At 38.9% G+C, this 19,250-nt stretch overlaps 1 protein-coding gene and 2 long non-coding RNA genes across 3 annotated transcripts; all 3 read left to right on the plus strand.

Moving 5' to 3' along the window:
- Positions 1–296: 296 nt before the first annotated feature.
- On the plus strand, positions 297–2,846 carry LOC113017466 (uncharacterized). Its single transcript, XR_013903847.1, has 4 exons — positions 297–378; positions 783–861; positions 1,240–1,335; positions 2,101–2,846. It is a non-coding gene; the product is annotated as an uncharacterized LOC113017466 (long non-coding RNA).
- A 609-nt stretch (positions 2,847–3,455) lies between these two features.
- LOC145422342 (uncharacterized) lies at positions 3,456–12,014 on the plus strand. The gene is made up of 6 exons (XR_013903626.1): positions 3,456–3,500; positions 5,103–5,134; positions 7,017–7,048; positions 7,773–7,799; positions 10,775–11,692; positions 11,913–12,014. It is a non-coding gene; the product is annotated as an uncharacterized LOC145422342 (long non-coding RNA).
- A 439-nt stretch (positions 12,015–12,453) lies between these two features.
- LOC145422613 (uncharacterized) lies at positions 12,454–19,104 on the plus strand. Its single transcript, XM_080294156.1, has 3 exons — positions 12,454–12,826; positions 14,384–18,687; positions 18,848–19,104. The coding sequence occupies exons 1-3, from the start codon at positions 12,454–12,456 to the stop codon at positions 18,956–18,958; spliced, it is 4,788 nt and encodes a 1,595-aa protein (XP_080150282.1). The 3' UTR covers positions 18,959–19,104.
- Positions 19,105–19,250: the final 146 nt, after the last annotated feature.

Here is a 19,250-nt window from a genome sequence, read left to right on the forward strand (position 1 = left end):
AGGGGAATCCTTAATGGATAATGTTTATATATATATATTTGTCTTTAAAACATCTTTGCACACTGTAAACCCCAACAGTCTACCTGACTTATAAAGTTTGTGGATATAACAATTAAAATTCCTCACAAAGTTGAAACAACTTAAAACTTTTCTGTTCGGTTAACGATTCAAACAGTTATAATTGTACATGGCTTAGAAGTTAAGAGTAAATACTGCTTTCTTAATTATGATTTTTGAGTAAATGTTTTTTTCCGAGCTCTGCATGTGGACGTCATGACGTCATGACGTCTTCTCTCTAACCTGAACGACGTTGACAGAAAATTCTGTTCAATATGGCTGCCCTTCTCGAGCGACTGGAGAACACATTTGGAGAAACTTGTAAGTAAAACGGAACCTTCGTTATGTTTATTTTTTCCGTAAAAAAGCAAGTATATTAATATGTTGCAGCCAATAACTTGTTTTCGAATGCGCTGTTGTGTTAAAAAGCACAGACCCAGGTGGTGAATAGTTGTTCGCGGTTGTTCGCGCTCTTTTTCAAACATAGATTATGTCGTCAGTTTTACAGTTTTAACCGATTAAAACACAACGCAAGAAAGTTGGCGTTTTTACAACAGCAGCCTCATTGTTCGGCAGGTTTTTGTTTTTTTTTCTTCTCATTAGCAGCATTCAAAAGTGACTTAGCTAGCAGTGGCAACTTCTATCTAAAACAATTGAAATATAGCAAGGTGTTGTATATTTAGTGTGCTGATAAGGTTTTCAATATTTTTATTTTTTCTTCCAAGGCTGAAGGCCAAAGACAAAAAGACAGAAGAAAAAAAAATTCAGACTGCAATTAATTTCAGGTGGAGACAGTAAACACAGGTGAGTTGAAAGATCTATTGAAGAAACCATTCATTAAGTCCCTTAAGGTGAAGATTTCATATATTGATAATGATAAAATTAACACAAATTAAAAGTTTCACTGATAAACACACAATTTTTCCTTGCTTTGAACCCCATGTTCTATATAGATCACAGCTCTGATCTGGAGAACACTATTTTAAAATACTGTGTAGGGTTTTTGTCAAATGATTAAGAAACATACTCTCTGTCACAAGAGACAGAAAGGTTGTATCTTAAAAGAAAAGTCTCCAAAATTTAGTAGAGTCTGATGTCATGCAGTTTCATAAACATGTATTCTCCCCAAAGAATGACACCTGAAAACTTTGCGTTAAATGAACTTTTCTTTTCCCTTTTTAGGAGGCGCCTGATATCAACGTGAAACGCACTGCAGTACTTCGTGCCCTTCCTGTATACCTGCGGGAGGAGGACCCAGAATTCTTTTAGACATGTAATGTAAGTGTATTTTTGCATTACTTAAATTCTGCCAGTAAGATAAAATGCTATGGATTTTTTTAAATACAATTTAATACCCTAGCAGCTACCAAATTGTACAAACAAAATACCCTCTCTGTAGAAAACCCACACACACACAGGTCAGGAGCAGGGCACAGGCGTATCACAGCACTATGGCTATGCTGCAGGTGGCCCAAAAACCAGGCTGAAGTCAAGATTTAGTTTCTTTTTGAGATAAAGTCATGAAATAAAAAATTACTTTTTTTTTTTTTAGAAAAATAATAAAAATACAAATTATGTAATGCAAGAAGCTAACACGTTAATGTACATTTTTCAAAAAAAGTAGAGTACCCTAACTCGTTACAAAGTAACCCACTACACTGCTGAATGTTTTGCTAGATTACAGGTCATGCTTGTCACATTCTCTCAAACCAACCTTACTTATTTAATTGGGGCGATCGTGGCTCAAGAGTTGGGAGTTTGCCTTGTAATCAGAGGGTTGCCGGTTCGAGCCCTGGCTCCGACAGTCTCGGTCGTTGTGTCCTTGGGCAAGACACTTCACCCGTTGCCTACTGGTGGTGGTCAGAGGGCCCGCTGGTGCCAGTGTCCGGCAGCCTCGCCTCTGTCAGTGCGCCCCAGGGTGGCTGTGGCTACAATGTAGCTGCCATCACCAGTGTGTGAATGGGTGTGAATGTCTGGATGACTGAATGTGTAAAGCGCTATACAAATACAGGCCATTTACCATTGATACTGTGTCTATTCCAGGCGGACGCATTGGATGAGTCGACCCTCATTGACACTCCAGTTGCCCTTCTCACAGTGGTTACCGACGGCGCTTCCCAGTCCAGTCCATTTTACTTCCTCAAGCATGGCTGTTTTGGTGAAAGGCGACTAGGTGATGCGTGATATTCCCAGATTTGCAAATGCATTTGCTTTATTGTTTGGCTTGATCTATGCTCTGCATTTAGACTACCCCAGGAAGCTGGTTCACACATTTGCCTTAGTCCAAAATATCTTCATGGGGCTTGATGACGGCAAACCCCTGAAACCCCTGCCTACATGCTGTTAAGGAATATAAGGCAATGTTTGTCAGGACACGCACTCTGTTACTGAGCACTTTGTTTGAAGCACTTTAAGCACTTTAAGTTTACTACAGGCTTTGGGTGGATTTAACTCCATCAGTTTACCTAATTTTCCTATACTTGACTGCCTTATCTGGTTATTTGGAAGCTGATCGTCTTTGTACCCATTTTAAAAAATTGTTTTTCATTTCTATTTTAAAAAAAAGTGATTAGTATTTGACTTTTTGTTTTGCATTTTTGTGTATTTTGAGAAAGATGCAATTAGGACTGATGTCGTCCTTTGTGAGTTTATAAAAAGATAAATGTTCTACACAGAATTTATAATGCTCACTTTATGGTGCCGATGTCCATGTTAGTTGTTTTATAAAAACATTTGTGATGTTTTTAAATTTTCATGAAAAAATGTTAAATAAACAAAATGTAAAGTAACTGAATTTCTGTACTTTTTTTTTTTTTTAGTAGTCTACACTCACAACATAAATATCTTTTAATTAATAATCAGATAATTTGAGTTTAGGTTGTAATATAATTGCATTGTGTTGCATCAAAATAATAAACTACAAGAAACACAAAAATATTGAAATTAAAGTATACAGTCTTTGAGTAAAGCTCAATTAATAAAATATAAAATATAATTTAAAATTTTTAGGTTAACAATAAATACAAATTTTGAGTACCCCATACTTAGAAGATATGAGTTTTTGTACTTAAATCTTTTGAGGTAATCAGTTTCCACAAAAGTTTTAAGTTCAGTCAACTTGTTCGGGTTTACAGTGCAGACTGACTTTCCTGGACTGGTTGTTGTTGGTTTTTTTTTCAGGTCTGGTGAACTCAGCTCATTGGTGTTGGTGTTCAGGAGTAGAGCCTTCTAATAATATTTATTCAAGTTATAGATTTAAAGTTCTGCGAGTTTTTTCTGTAGCAAATAAATATTGTATAGAATATTTAAAATCACCTACATTTTTGATGTTTACAATGCCTATTGTGTGTAATACTGGAATTTCCTACTACCCGTGAACGCCTCATCTTTTACCTGACTGCCGGACATCCGCCTTTCCGCACACTTCGCTGAGTCCGCTCTGGGTGAGTGCTGCTGCTCTGCTTCTCCTCTTCTCTCCTAAATGTTTATAGTCTGTTTGTGCGATTTAACGAGTTCTTTTAGTGATTTATAAAGCCAACCGAGGTATAACTCATATTAGAGTAACACAGTGGTTGCTTTTTCTTAGTGAAACTTTGTCATTTTTGTATGTAAAAGGAGTGTTTGATGAGCTAACAACCCGATGCTAATGCCTAGCGCTCCTTTGAGCCCAGTGTGAAATGAAAATTTGACTGTGAACCACGGTTATTGTGTTGTTTTATTAATTACATTTGGTGTGTTTGTCAGTCTGTTACATAAGGTGCAGTTAGTTCTCTTCACAAATCAGTTGGTTAAAACAGCCTCATTCTTTATGCTATAAAGTTTTTAACGAACCGCCATCTTAGATTCAGTGTCAGCTGTCGGCAAGATCAAAGGAGCCATTTTACCCCTCTGACCGAACACGGGAGAAAAAGAGTCGCGTGTGTGCAGGTCTTGTGGGTTAATTAAGACAAAGGAGGGGGGGAGAAACTGAGGATTAAACATAGGCTATGTCCCCACATACACGGGTATTTTTGAAAACGGAGATTTTCCGTTTCTGTTTTAAAAAACAATCCCGTCCACACATAAATGCAGAAATGAAGGAGAACGCTGCTAGGAACATGCCAAAGCAGCAGGTGGCGCTATATTCCTAACCGTGTAGAAATGTTGGCCAATCAGAAGTCTAGAAGCCTCGGTGGGAAATAGCAAACAAAGATGGGGCATAAAAGCAGAACCGAGTCATATCTGTGGGGGGACAGTAACTGTGTGCGCATATGTAAGCATTTAAACACTGCAGAGAGAACAATTAACAGTAACCGTATTGTAGAAATGCATTTCACCGAAACAATAACGTGGCGCACAGTGTGACGTCAAAAAAGGCGCTGCGTTTTCTCCGTTTCCCTGTCCACACATAAATGCAAAAACGGAGTTTTCGAAAATATTCTGGCAAGCGTTTTTAGTTTTTCAGTGACCGAAAACGCCGTTTAAGTGTGGACGAAAGGTGCAAACGCATAGAAAAATCTCCATTTTCAAAAGTACCTGTGTACGTGTGGACATAGCCCAAGAATAATAAGAACTCCTAATATGTAGACTTTAATTTTTAAGAACTGTTTAACAAAGGCTTGTTTGTGCCAACCTAAATCTGCAGCACAGTTTAAATTCTCACTTTGTGGGAAATTAATGAAATAAACAACAGCCCACCTTCACATAAATAAAATATGGCAGTATATTATTATTAGTATGGTACATAGATATTTATTTTAAAACTACAGCATATTTACTATGATACTATGTGCAGTTGGTAATATTTTAGGAAGTAGAATTTGAATGCAGACCACCTCAAATATTAAAGCCTTAAAAATATGTCGTGCAGTTTTTCATGTATGAGTGTTTTGCAATCTTAAATGAGATGTAGACCAAAGAAAACAGAGGAGAGTTGTTGTTTGTATTCCAGCTGTAGTAAACAAAGAAGTTTAGTGAATCTTTTTGACAACAGAGAGTGATGCAGTATTGATGCTGATTTGAGTTTTCTGATCCTGTATTTTTGCTCTTTGTCTTTTGTTACACAGAGTGAACTAGAAGCTTGGTTTTGCCTTTGCTGGTAAGTAAACAGTGATTGTAACTGAAGCAATATGAAATTGGGATTGTGTAACATTTTTAGCAATTTACATACAATAGTTTGGCTTTTTGTGATATCTTGCCATTTGCTCATGGGCAAAAACACATTTAGGATTTATAAGCAGTAAAGCCCCCCCCCCCCCCCCCCCACACTAGATCTCTGAGTGTCCCTAAAAATGTCCCTGAAGTTTAATAGGCCATTTATGTCTAATTTTAAAGGCTTATCAAAGCATTTCTGTAGTAATTATTGTTTTTATTACACATGTTAAGGCCATTTGAGACTCTGCAATTAAATTTTGCCCTCTTTAGACTAAAGTGAGTTCATTTTGTCTGAGGTACAGTGCTGGGAAAAGTCTTTCTTCCTTGCAGATTTATTTTGTTCATGCTTTTTTGTCACATGTTTCAAATCATCTAACATGGATGATATGAATAAATACAAAAAAGCATTTTAAAGTGATGATTTCACGTATGAAGCAGAGAAAACCAAACCAGAGCTATCTGTTCTAATGTGAGAACATGCTGGTCTCTAATACCCAGCTGTGGAAGCCCTGATACGAAGAACTACCATCAAGCATTTATAGTATCAAGTATTATTTGTGATTGTTGCACGCTTTGAAACTGTGATGTTATCATTTGATCAAGTGTGCAGTGCGAGCAAATCATTGCTTGTGGTATCTGCTGTGTTATGTAATAGCACCAAAGTATTAGAGCTTTACGTTCATGAGGAATTTCTGTGGAATTGCAGATGGATAAAACGACACATCACCTTAATAAAGACAGAAATCTTTAACCCTTTACAGCCGATCGGAGCGGGCACGCTCTGTTTTGCGTAACTATTTTTAAATCCCGGTAGCTCTGCAACCACTTAAGCTAGCACAATAATTTTTTTTGCATATGAAACTGGAGGAGTTGTACTTACATCTTATGCCATCAGCTTGTCCTAGGTCACAGTTTCCTTCCACATATAGCTTTGCAAAAACTGCATAAAAAGCACTTGCAGGAACAAAAACATGATATTCCAGAAACACGCTTCGCCGATCCATCAGCTGTTTGTAACATTTCCTACGTCCATCAGCGCGAACTATCACATGACCGCATGACCTGCCCGAAACCGGAAGTGACGTCATTTTGCGGAAATGTAGTTTTTTACGATCGGGCCCTTATGAGCTTGTGTTTTACTTGTTATGTGTTTTAAAAAGTTATGTTTGAGTTTATGACTTTCTGTGTCGTTTCTGGGATGCTTAGGACTCATATTGCACTGCTGGAAATAGTTTATTTTGATGCATATGCTGTTATTTTGCAAATTTGCACTATAATATTTATTTTCGTTTTTCCTGCAGTATATAAAAATTGGTGTATTTCAAAAATAAAACTATGAAGACACTCAAAATAAATTTCCTGTGGTGGGAAACTAGTTTGTGTAACTTTTTTGTATTTACAGTTTTGAGGGATAAGCCTCTTAAATTTCTCTAACTAGAAATATATGTTAAAAAAACAAAAACGATTTTCAATTTTTTTGTAGTTTATTGCACTTTTTTGCAATTTATGTAATTACTATGCACCTAATGCAGACATATTATTAAAGTTTGGGCTATAATGGTTGTATTGATGTATAGCAACTTGAAATGCTCCCAAAAATGGCTCCACAGCATGTAAAAATATAATATAAGCTCTGGCGAACTTGGTTCTATGGTAGGTCTTAAAGGGTTAATAAGGTGCAGAAAGAGAAGATGGGGTGTTTATAGTAAAGCTGTTGTAAACAAAGAATTTAACAGATTTTTTTCCCCACTACAGATTGTGATGCAGTATTGACTCTGATGCTGATTTCAGTTGTCTGATTCTGTATTTTTGTTCTTTTGTTACAGAGTGAAACAGAACTTCGGTTTTGCCTTTGTTGGTAAGTAAGCAGCAATTGTAACTGCAGTAATATGACATTGTCACTGTGTAACATGTTTAGCAACTTACCTAACGTAGTTTGGTTTTTGTGACATTACCATTTACTGATGGGCAAAAACAAATGGTCAGAATTTATACCTTGTAGCAGCAAAGGCCCCACACATGACCTCTGACTGTCCCTGAAGTTTAACAGGCCATTTGTGTCTGATTTTTATGTTTGAACACAAACAACTGTTTTTATACAGGTACAATGGAAGGACTTTTTATTATAATTTTTAAGAAATTAATTGCAAAAATGGCGTGCCACTGTTGTTACTATAACATGTCAGAATTTACATGTATTTTAGGATTTACATATTCAGATCAGAACTAAAACCTAATGAGGTTTTCCGTTGATTCTAACAGTTGTGGTTTTTCCACACTTTATTAAGCACTGACTTGTGATAGAAAATGATGGAGCTAAAAAGCCATAATCTGTACCAACAAATATTGGTGCCTCTTCTTTGCACTTCTGTAGTATGCATGCCTTTATTACACATGTTATCGTCATGTGAGACTCTGTAACTAAAGTTTGTCCTCTTTAGACTACAGTGAGTTCATAAAGGCTTGAAGAAATTGAGGATCTTACTAGTTATTTCATGTCACAGTAAATTGGATTGTGTGTGAAGAGGTTCAACAGTGTAAGTCATTAAACAGTGATCTGATGTGTTGTTTCCTTTCTCTAGGATACTGATCTGATCGTCGCAAGTCTGGTAAGTAAAGGTTTTGTCTGCGGTACAGTGCTGAGAAAGGTCTTTCTTCCTTGCAGATTTATTTTGTTTATGCTTTTTTTCACATGTTTCAAATCATCTAACAAGGATGACCTGGATAAATACAAAAAGCAGTTTTAAAGTGATGATTTCATTTTTGAACCAGAACAACCTGGTCTAATGTAAAAACATATTGGTCTCTAATACCCAGCTGTGGATGCCCTGATAGCAACAATTACCATCAAGCATTTACAGTAACTGGTAATGACTGGTTTACATCACTGGTTGATTTTGGTCCACTATAATTTCAGAATTGTCTTAATTAGATCCAAACAGGACAGGCAAAAAGAGAAAAGAAAAAAGTCTTAATTATAGGGTTTTCAAGTCATACCAAGTACCACGGTGGTTAGCACTGTTGCCGCACAGCAAGAAGGTCCTGAGTTTAATTCCAACATCAGGCCGGGGTCTTTCTGTGTGGAGTTTGCATGTTCTCCCGGTGTTTGCGTGGGTTCCCTCCGGGTACTCCGGCTTCCTCCCACCGTCCAAAGACATGCAGCTTGTGGGGATAGGTTAATTGAATAATCCAAATTGTCACTAGGTGTGTATCTGCGAATGAATGTGAGTGCGAATGGTTGTCTGTCCCTGTGTGTTGGCCCTGCGACAGACTGGCGACCTGTCCAGGGTGTACCCTGCCTCTCGCCCTATGACAGGTGGGATAGGCTCCAGTGCCCCCTGAAAAGGATAAGCGGAAGCGAATGGATGGATGGATGGATGGATAGGGTTTTCAAGTCATACCAAGTATCTTAATTTCATTAAAGTCCAGACTGATTCGTTTACACCAAGTGTTTTGTTTCATTCATTCAATTGGACTTGCTTGTGTGCTTCAGATCCTAAGTGTGATTAAACTTAAGCCCAGGACCTGATGAGTTGATGTAGGTCCTGAAGTAGTAAAGGAACTCTGGGACATCACAGTAACAGCACCATGTTTGACTTTAATGCTGGTGTTTTTCTCTCACTATAGATGATTCAGTTTAGTGCAGTTAGTCAGCACAGCTCTTGGTTATCATCGAGATATTATTAGGCAACTTGTTTTTGCCTGTTCAGCTACAACGTCTGGGAGGGTTTCTGTTTTCTGGGGTCTCCAGATCCTTAGAAATCTCTTTGTAAACCTTTACAGAACTATATGTGTTTGTTTCACATTAGAGCAGCTCACGACTAGCAGTTTAGGGACAATTAAATATTCACATAGGGCAGGGGTCTCAAACTCCACTCTTCAAGGGCCGGTGTCCTGAAGCTTTTCCACGTGTCCCTGTTACAAAACACCTGAATAACATTTGTAGGTCATTAGTGAGAGTATAGAATTTGACTGTGTTGAAGTGGCATCCCCGAAGACTGTTCAAATTTAAGTAATTTAAGTGTTTGGAAAAATGTACTTCTAAAAGTACTTTCATTGCATCATGTTCATTCACTCATGAGCTGCTATAACATGAATCAAATGGCTGAATTACCACCTCAGCATGCAGTCACGTTCTGTTGAGTTTTGCTAATGACCTACTAATGTTATTCAGGTGTGTTGCAACAGGGACACATAGAAAAGTTTCTGGACACCAGGCCTTAACGACCAGAGTTTGAGACCACTGGTGGTAGGGCATGGTGGATTTCAAAAGCTTCTTCCCTTAAATCACTGCCTAAAAACTGCTTTTTGTAATTTGTCATAATGACTTGCAAAATATAGGTGGGATGAAAACATAAACATAAGACATTTTATAGTGGCCTGGTATTTTTTATCAAGGCTGTTTTTTGAAAATAATCCTGCCCTAATTTACAAAAGATGAACTGTCTGAAAGTCATGTTTGTTTGTTTGTTTAAGAAATGTGGGAATCTCCAGCAAAGATCTTACATGCAACAGCTCAGATACAGCACTCACTTCTGTTCTTTTTATCATGAAATGATCTACAAAGAAATTATCATCATACTAAATTATGGTAATTAGGCCTTTATATCAGCTATGATACGTTTATTATAGATTTAGTGTAGTGCTTATTGCTGTGTATCAAACATGCCCCAAATGTGACTGAAATATGTAGAAACTGCTGTGTAGAAACTAGCTGTCTCCAAATTTCTCATTTTGCCAAAATTCATACAGAGTGGCCTGAAACTGTCTGCTCTAACCTCAGTGTGTTGGTTTTGTTGGACCATATAATATTTACAGTAAGTTACTGTAGCAGCACGTCTTGGTTTGAGTTTAGACTTAGTTTATTGTTTTAATAGAATGTAAAAATGTCCTTATAACAGTTCCACCATCATTTGTTAAACATTGTCATTCTGTTCACTCCAATAATTTACTGTAGAACTCTTTAGTATTTAAAGCCCTACATGTACTGTATTTTTGAGATTATAAGGCATAATGTCAATAAACAAGCCTGTTTTTAAGGCAGATTAAGCCGAACAAACAGTCAGATAAGTCCAACTTTATTCAAGTCATTCACAACAACTCTCAACACTGTTCAGTTGTAACACATAAAATACAGAACAATACACTCACTTTTTCAGTTCATTCCTCATCTACAAATCCATCAAACTCTTCATGGGTTGATCAGTTTGAAATCTGCTTCATAAGCATGTCTCTTAGCACATGCCAGGTCCTTGTACACACACCATAATGTTATGTTGAAGCACCGTACGAATTACTCTGCGAGGGTCCTGACTATGGTAGCCATAATGCTCTGACAATACATCAAGCAGCGCAGCTTTGTAGCTTACCGAAGTATTACTAAAATATTTGACAGAATTTTGAGCGCTGTGTACCACAGAAATCCCGTTTGAGGTCAGTAAGCATAACCAGAATCGATACACTAGGCACATTGTATATTTTTGAGAAAATGACAGGATTTTAGGTGTGCCATATAGTCTGAAGAATATGGTAAATCCAAGCATATTGGAAATACGACTAATTCCAGTCCTTTTGTGTCTTACAGGTGACCTGCTGCAGAAGATCCTCTCTCTCTCTATCATTATAAGCAATTCTGTCTATCCTATCACTCTCCCAACTCTATCTAATTTGAAAGCCATTCTATCTTGTATCCCTCTCTCTACCGCTCTATCTAATTTGAAAGCCATTCTATCTTGTATCCCTCTATCTCTACCGCTCTATCTAATTTGAAAGCCATTCTATCTTGTATCCCTCTCTCTACCGCTCTATCTAATTTGAAAGCCATTCTATCTTGTATCCCTCTATCTCTACCGCTCTATCTAATTTGAAAGCCATTCCATCTTGTATCCCTCTATCTCTACTGCTCTATCTAATTTGAGAATCCAAGTTTTGAGAATCCTTTCAGAATCCAATTTTCAGAAATCCAAGTTACCAGAACTTGATCTATCTGTTACAGAATTCTGAGAGATCTCTGCTCTCACTGCTCTTTCTTTCCTGTCTTTAAACTCTCTCACATTCAGTCATTTTGCTGGAAATTACAAGTTGAATATACAGTAGTAGAATTACAGTACAGTAGAACTTATAGTAGAAACTACTTACACAGCCCTACATTTGTCATTTTAATTTTGCATTAGACTTTAGTTTGGACTGCTAGTTTGGCTTACTTTGATCAATTGTATAAAATATCACCTTTTTATAAGTTTATTTGTAATAAGATAATCTGGTTATTTTGTAATACATACATTCAGATAAATAATAAATTAGATCCAGTCTGTTAGTCTGTTTCATTGGCTATAACATTTGACTGCAAGTTTATAGTACTATTATTTAAGGACAAACCCATTTTGTCACTCGGTGTAAGTATTCAGTTAGTATTGTCATCGAGAAGTGCCTGAGGACCCAGACTTCCTGTTTCCTGACTGCTGCAGAACATCCAGCTGAAGAAACCCCGTTTCTAAAAGAGGTACAATAAAACGCACCAAATTGTTTCCAGAGAACTTTGAATTTCCTTTATTTTTTGAGTTTGGAGTACAAATCAGCTTTTTAACATCTATTCATATATTCATAAAAACATTTTATAGTATAATAGTACATTTCTCAGATTTAACAGTAACTTGAGGAGTTATAAGTTTTTCTGTTTCAAGGTTCAGTTTTGTTTATATTTGTGTATAACCACATATAAGTTCCAGATTGTACTTCAGCAAAATGCCAAGAAAAAGTCAAAGGTCGCAGTCCCAGAAGCTTAGATGGCAAAAGCAGAAAGAACAGGTGAATGTTTCTCAGAGCAGTGAGCAGGTAAAGGTGTGTGTTTCAGCTTTTCCCAGCACAGAAGTGCAGAGCAGTGTTCAGACAGCCACAGTGTCTTATGCAGATGTGGTAAAGAAAGGTGTTCACTCAGTGTCTGTCCCAGAGCCTGAAGTTATGCAGGTAATCCAGACTGAACCCCAGCTAACTGTACAAACACAGCATGATGGAGAGACAGCCACAGTGTCTTATGCAGATGTGGTAAAGAAAGGTGTTCCCTCAGTGTCTGTCCCAGAGCCTGAAGTTATGCAGGTAATCCAGACTGAACCCCAGCTAACTGCACAAACACAGCATGATGGACAAGCTCCAGGACAGTCTCATGTACAGGTTACAAACAGTGAAAGTCCACGAGTGAGTAGCGTCTGTGCTTCCCGAAGCCAGGCTTCTCCTAGGTATGGAAAGTACCGGAATCAGCAATGCATGGCTAACAGTTTGGTTTTCCTGTCATTCTTACACGAGGATGAATTTATTACCAGAGCAGATTTAAACCGTGTGTTGGACAAAGGCCATGCCGTCTATTCAGATGCCAGACTGAGGTTTGTGAACAGCGTGTTTCTAGCCTGCGATGAACTTCCCTCAGTTGTTACCAGCCGCACACACGAGTATCAAGTCGACATGTCTCAGTTTGCTCATTACGGCACATTTGATGGTACAGATCACTTTCCGAGCCTTGAACAGGGACTACAGTGTTTGGCTTCAGACATTCGCTACGCTTTGCTAGTCATGGGAGGAACAGTCATCGCTGTTAGCAGGCTGACTTCAGGTGAATATGCATATTTTGACCCTCACCCACGTAAGTCTACTGGTATGCCATTGTCGCTAAGTGTAAGTGGTGGAACTGCAGTTATGTTGAAATTCACACGTCTTAATGACATGATTGACAGGATCAAACGTTTGTACAGAATGTTTAGCATCGCACCAAGCTGCACTTATGAGCTACAGCCCATCGAGTTTCACAGTGAAAACGCTGCTGACCAAAGAGATGCTAATCAAACCACCGAATACAGACAAACAGCTACAAGTGCACCAGCACCAGCTTTAAATGAACGTGTTCATGAATTAAACTCCGAAATATACACTGAGCAGACACGGAAACCTGTGACCAAAGATTTAACCAGTGAAGTAATGTCATCCAGAGTTGATTCTTCAAATGAGACAGCTGCTCCCGGAAAAAAACATCATTCTGATTATTTTGAAAAGAAAACCTCTGCATCTTCTGTGAGAGAAACTCCGGTAACACCAGATTCTGTTCCTCAGAATGATTCAAACAGTGCCTCCAGTTCAACTAAGATAACAGAGGAACTCTCAGATAAACTGCTGAAACGTAATAAACAGGAAAGGCAAAAAATGAGGAGAAGATTATTAGCCCAACAAAAGCTACCACAACGAAAGGAAAATCAGAAGACGAAAGAAAGGCAGATGTACAGGTTTGATGAAAGCTTCAAGACAAAGAAAAGAAATTCAACTAAGAAGTGTAATGATCCTGATCACAGACATAAAAGGAGTCTGTACAAAAATGAGCTGTATAAATTAAATGCTACCTATAAGGAGAAACACAGAGAACATTTGAGAAAGATGTATAGAGAAAGTGCTAAAATTAGAGAGAGAAAAAGAGAACGTGTCATAAGGACATATAGAGACAATCCCCTATTCAGAGAAAAGCAGAAGGAACGTATAACAAGAACGTATAGAGAGTCTCCTATATTCAGAGATAAGCAGAAAGAGCGTATAAGAAGAATATACAGAACTTGTGCTGGATTCAGAGAGAAACATAAAGCTTACATGAGGTCATATGTATATAACCTATATAAAAAAAGCGAAGATTTTAAACAGAAAAAACGATCTTATATGACTAAGCGTTATGGAGAAGAAAAACAATTTCAGCAACAACACAAGGACAAGATGAGAGAACGAATGAGAGTAAAATATTGGAACGGTTTTTCTTTCAGACAGATGCATAATATCAGATGTGCAATGAATATAAAACGGAAATATCGGCAGATGCATCGACCAACTGAGACTTTACAGTGTCATCCAGAGAACACTTTAATGAATGAGGCCATATCTCGTTTCAGATCAAACATTAAGTCAGCACCATCTTATGTTTGTACTGTTTGTCTAAAAGCTTCTTTTCCTAATCAGGTGAAAATCTGCAAAAGACAAAATTACTCAAAACACCAGACTGTAGCTCAGCAGTGTCTAACTGGTAAATTTGTTCATGTGTGTGATGAAGCATGTAATGATCACTGCAGCTTTCCTGTTGAGAGAAAAAAAGAGTATATCTGTCACACGTGTCACAGTTCCCTCAAAAGTGGATGCATGCCCAGGCTTGCTGCTGTTAATGGTTTAGAACTGCAGGATATTCCAGCTGAACTTTGTGATCTCAACATTTTGGAGAGACATCTGATTGCCAAATGCATACCATTTGCTAAGATTATTCCTCTTCCAAAGGGGAGACAGAGACTCATACGTGGTAATGTGGTGTGTGTACCATCTGAGGTCCAACAAACAGTTGACAGTTTACCGAGGATCAGAAGCCAATCACAGATCATGAGGGTGAAATTGAAAAGACGACTGTGCTACAAAGGCCATCAGCTGTTCCAGACTGTCACCTGGTCTAAACTCATTCAAGCTCTGCGTAAACTGAAACAAATTCATCCACAGTACACAGATATTGTTATCAGAGATGATGCATTGCTTTGTGATCCAACGTTACCTGATGATGACAGCAGTGATGAAGCCAGCATGGCAAGTGATGATTATAATGAAGCAGATTTAATGGAAATTGACAACTATGAAAAAGATGCCCTTTTGTGTGAAAGTGAGTCTCAAAGTGACCAAGATATTAATATGCAATCCTGTGATGAACAACCAGAGGAACAAAATCCAGATGAACCAGAAAGTGATTTGAACAATGGAGGTTTTGCTCTAGAAAGTTGTCTGCAGCCTGTAGACATTTCAGAAGAGATTCTCTGTTTCACTGATAACACATATTGTGTGGCTCCTGCAGAAAGAAACAATCCTGTTAGCTTCTTCAGAACTCCTCATTTGGAAGCCATGGCATTTCCTGTGCAGTTTCCTACTGGTCAGAATACACTGGATGAAAAGAGACGTCTCAAGCTCACACCAAGTGCTTACTTCAAGTCAAGGCTTTTCAACATTGATGCAAGATTTGCTAAAGACACAAATTACCTGTTTTTCTCACAGTTTGTCACTGAAATACATTTGGCTAATTCCAGCATGACAATACAGCTAAGGAAAGGTAAAACTATGACCAAAGATGGACGCAAAATCACATCAGGAATGTTACAAAGTAAGACAGAAGTAGAGAAGCTGGTAAGAAATAAAGATGCAATCAGATTTATGCAGCCACTCAGAGGAACTCCAGCTTACTGGCAGAAAACTACCAGAGATCTATTCAGCATGGTTCGCCAAATAGGAACACCTCAGTTCTTTGTCACTTTCTCTGCTGCTGAGATGAGATGGCCTGAAGTGATTCAAGCAATAAAGAGACAGCAAGGTGAAGAGGTTGATTTTGAAGCCCTGGACTGGTCAGAAAAGTGTGAAATTCTAAGATCAAATCCAGTAACCACCATGCGAATGTTTGATAAACGTGTTGAGGCTTTGTTCAGAGATTTGCTTTTTTCTCCTGCACAGCCCCTTGGTGAGATCATTGATTACTTTTACAGAGTTGAGTTCCAGCACAGAGGTAGTCCACATATACACATGTTGCTGTGGATTCGAGAAAAGGTAGAAGCAGATGTGGATGATGACCAAACTGTCTGTGACTTTGTGGACAGATACATCTCAGCTCAACTCCCTGATCCAGAAAAACAACCTGAACTGCACAAAAAAGTCACTGAGCTACAAAAGCACAGCAAAAACCACACAAAGACATGCTTTAAGAGTGTGAACTCTGGTTGTAGATTTGGGTTTCCCAAACCACCAGCCACAAGAACAATGATTGTGAGACAGGATGAGGATTCAGACACTGAAGCTGCAAAAGCCAAACTCAGACCTTTGTTGAACCTGCTGAAGGAACCTGAAGCTGCTTCCCTCACCATAGAGCAGATTCTGTCACGATGCAACTTGACAATGAATGAGTATGAACAATGCCTCCAAGACATAAACAAGAAAACAGCTCTGATTCTGAAACGTGACCCAAATGAGTGTTGGATCAACAATTACAACCCAGACCTGCTTGAAGCCTGGAACTCTAATTTAGATGTCTCATTCATTTTGAATGCCTATTCATGTATAGAATACCTCTGTAAATATATAACAAAGAAAGAATCTGGCCTCTCTGAATACCTGAAGACAGTTATTGACAACTCTGATAAGAACACTGTCAATGAATGTGATGAAATGAGAGCTGTGATGCAGGCTTACTCAAAAAAGAGAGAGATCAGCGCACAGGAGTGTGTGACTCGAGTCTGTGGCCTAAAAATGAAAAAATGTTCCCGCAGTGTTGTATTTGTACCAACAGATGATAACCCAGTAAAAATGAGTCGGCCCATGAGCTTCCTGGAAAGCACAACACACGACAGTTGTAATATTTGGATGACAAGTTTGAGTGATAAATACAAATGCAGACCTGAGACCCCAGAATATGAGGAAATGTCACTGGCTGATTTTGCTGCCTTGTGCAGGTTGGTGAGTGGTCCAAATGAAGGAAAAGATGTGCTTCCTCTTCTAAACCAGCTTGGATTTGTACAAAGGCGAAAGAATGATAAACCAGCTATAATCCGGTATTACCACTGTTCACAGGAAAAAGATCCTGAGCAATATTATGGTCGACTGTTGAGACTTTACCTTCCACACAGATCAGAGCAGGAACTGAAACCACAAGGGTTCCAAACCTACCAGTCCTTCTACAACTCAGGTTTTGTACGACTTCCATGTTCAGACCACAGTGAGTCTGTGAAAAGGGTTGTGAAAAGAAATAAAGACAAGTATGAGAAGAACTCTGAGGATATTGAGAGTGCACTGGAAGAGTTTGAACAAAATAGGGATGTTGTGATTGATGAATGGTGTAATCTTGCTCCTGAATCTGAAGTTGTGAGGCTGCAATGTGATGAGAATCTTCCTGAGAGACATTCTGATGATGAGAACGAACAGGAGAATGTTCCCGACTACAGTCGTCAGTCTGATGCTGTAACAAAGATCAGAGCCGTCAGAGAACAATCTGCAGTAGATCCAGCCGTGGTACGTGTAATGTATCAGAATCTGAACCAGAAGCAGGCCTGCGTGTTCTATGCCATAAGAGACTGGTGTATTCAGCGAGTTTGTGGTTTGAACCCAGATCCATTTTTCTTCTATATCAACGGTGGTGCAGGAACTGGAAAGTCACATCTGATTAAGTGTATTCATTCTGAAGCATCAAAGATCCTGAGCAGACTGCCTGCTAATGCAGAAGAAGCTGACATATCAAATCCAACTGTTTTACTGACTTCATTTACCGGTACAGCAGCTTTTTCTATCAGTGGCTCTACGTTACATTCTCTACTGAAACTACCCAGGAGTCTGAAACCACCCATTCAAGGACTTGGTAACCAACTGGATGAAGTCAGATCTGAGCTGATGAATGCTGAAATTATTGTTATTGATGAGATTTCAATGGTTTCAAAACCCCTTTTTGCTTATGTGGATGCAAGACTGAAACAAATCAAAGGCACTCAGAGACCTTTTGGTGGAATGTCAGTTTTAGCTGTTGGAGATTTTTACCAGCTGCCACCAGTGCGACAGTCTAAACCTCTCTGTGTTTACGATCCAGAACAGATTGACCTATGGCAGGAACATTTTCAGATGATCACTCTAACCGAGATCATGCGTCAGAAAGATGATGTGGCCTTTGCAGAGATGCTGAACAGGATTAGAGTCAAAGAAAAGACAGATGAGCTTTCTCAGTGCGACAGAGATTTGTTGTCACAGGCTGTGACTGCACCAGAAGAATGTCCAACTGAGGTCTTACACATTTATGCCACCAACAAGAATGTGGAATCCCACAACATAGATACCCTGAAGAAGCTTCATTCAAACATCATAATAATCAATGCAGACGATTTCCAGAAGGATAAATGTACAGGCAGAATGGAACGAAGAGACAAACCATTTACAGGTGGGAGAAATGATTTACCTGACACTCTGAATGTTGCTGAAGGAGCTCGAGTCATGCTGACCAGAAACTTGGACACACTAAACGGTTTAGTCAACGGTGCTTTTGGTATACTGGTAAAGGTGGTGAGATCTGAAAATGATGGACACATAATTAAACTGGGGCTCAGGATGGACAACCGGCAGCCTATGAGACACAACCGCAATGCTAATGCAGCATCTGATGATCTTGTTTACATTGAGAGAGCAGAGGAGAGTCTGAAGTTTAAAGGAGCGGTACGCAGACAGTTTCCTGTAAAGCTAGCATTCGCCTGCACAATTCACAAAACTCAGGGTCTTACAACACAGACAGCTGTAGTTTCAATGAAGAACATTTTTGAACCAGGTATGGCTTATGTTGCTCTCAGCAGGGTGACGTCTCTCAGTGGACTCTATTTGCAGGACTTGGATGAGAAAAAGATTTACGCCAATCCCGAGGTAACTGCAGCGCTCCAAACCATGAGACAAGCCAGTGTTGAGGAAATGATGCCTCTTCTTCAGGTCAGAGAAACAGCCAGCAGACTTGACACTCTTACACTGATCCATCACAATACAGAGGGTTTGCCATCTCACATCAGTGACATCAAGAGTCATCATGAAATGTGTTTAGCAGATGTTTTGTGTCTCACTGAGTCTCACCTTCAAGGCTCCTTTGTTGCAGACAGTCTTCATTTGGACGGCTACACCATGTTCAAACGCAACAGACATGTGTCCTACACAAACTTTCCTCACATGGCCAGCAGAAGTGGTGGGGGAGTTGTTGTGTATTTGAGGAATCATTTTCAGGTTCAGGTAAAACAGTATCTGCATAATGTCACTGATCTTGAGTTTTTAGTGTTGAAGGTTCAGGCTCCATTCCCTGTACTCATTGCTGTTGTGTACAGACCCCCTGACTACAGTTTGACACCATTCATGCAAAACCTGGTAAGTCTTTTAGATTCACTTGAAATAATGGACTGTCACCCAATCATTGTGTGTGGAGATTTTAATGAGAACCAGTTGCAGAGTGGAAGAAAACAGATTCTGGAGCAGTTTCAGTCGAGAGGGTATTCACAGCTGATCAC

Source organism: Astatotilapia calliptera, chromosome 19 (assembly GCF_964374335.1).
Source record: "Astatotilapia calliptera chromosome 19, fAstCal68.1, whole genome shotgun sequence".
Lineage (NCBI taxonomy): Eukaryota > Metazoa > Chordata > Actinopteri > Cichliformes > Cichlidae > Astatotilapia > Astatotilapia calliptera.

Excerpts from the sequence above, each read along its gene's own strand:
- LOC145422613 (XM_080294156.1), top strand. The coding sequence starts at position 12,454 with ATGGCTAACAGTTTGGTTTTCCTGTCATTCTTACACGAGGATGAATTT. Across the intron at positions 12,827-14,383 it reads ATATTTTGACCCTCACCCAC|AACTGCAGGATATTCCAGCT; the intron begins GTAAGTCTACTG and ends TTAATGGTTTAG. Across the intron at positions 18,688-18,847 it reads AAATGATGCCTCTTCTTCAG|ACAGTCTTCATTTGGACGGC; the intron begins GTCAGAGAAACA and ends CCTTTGTTGCAG.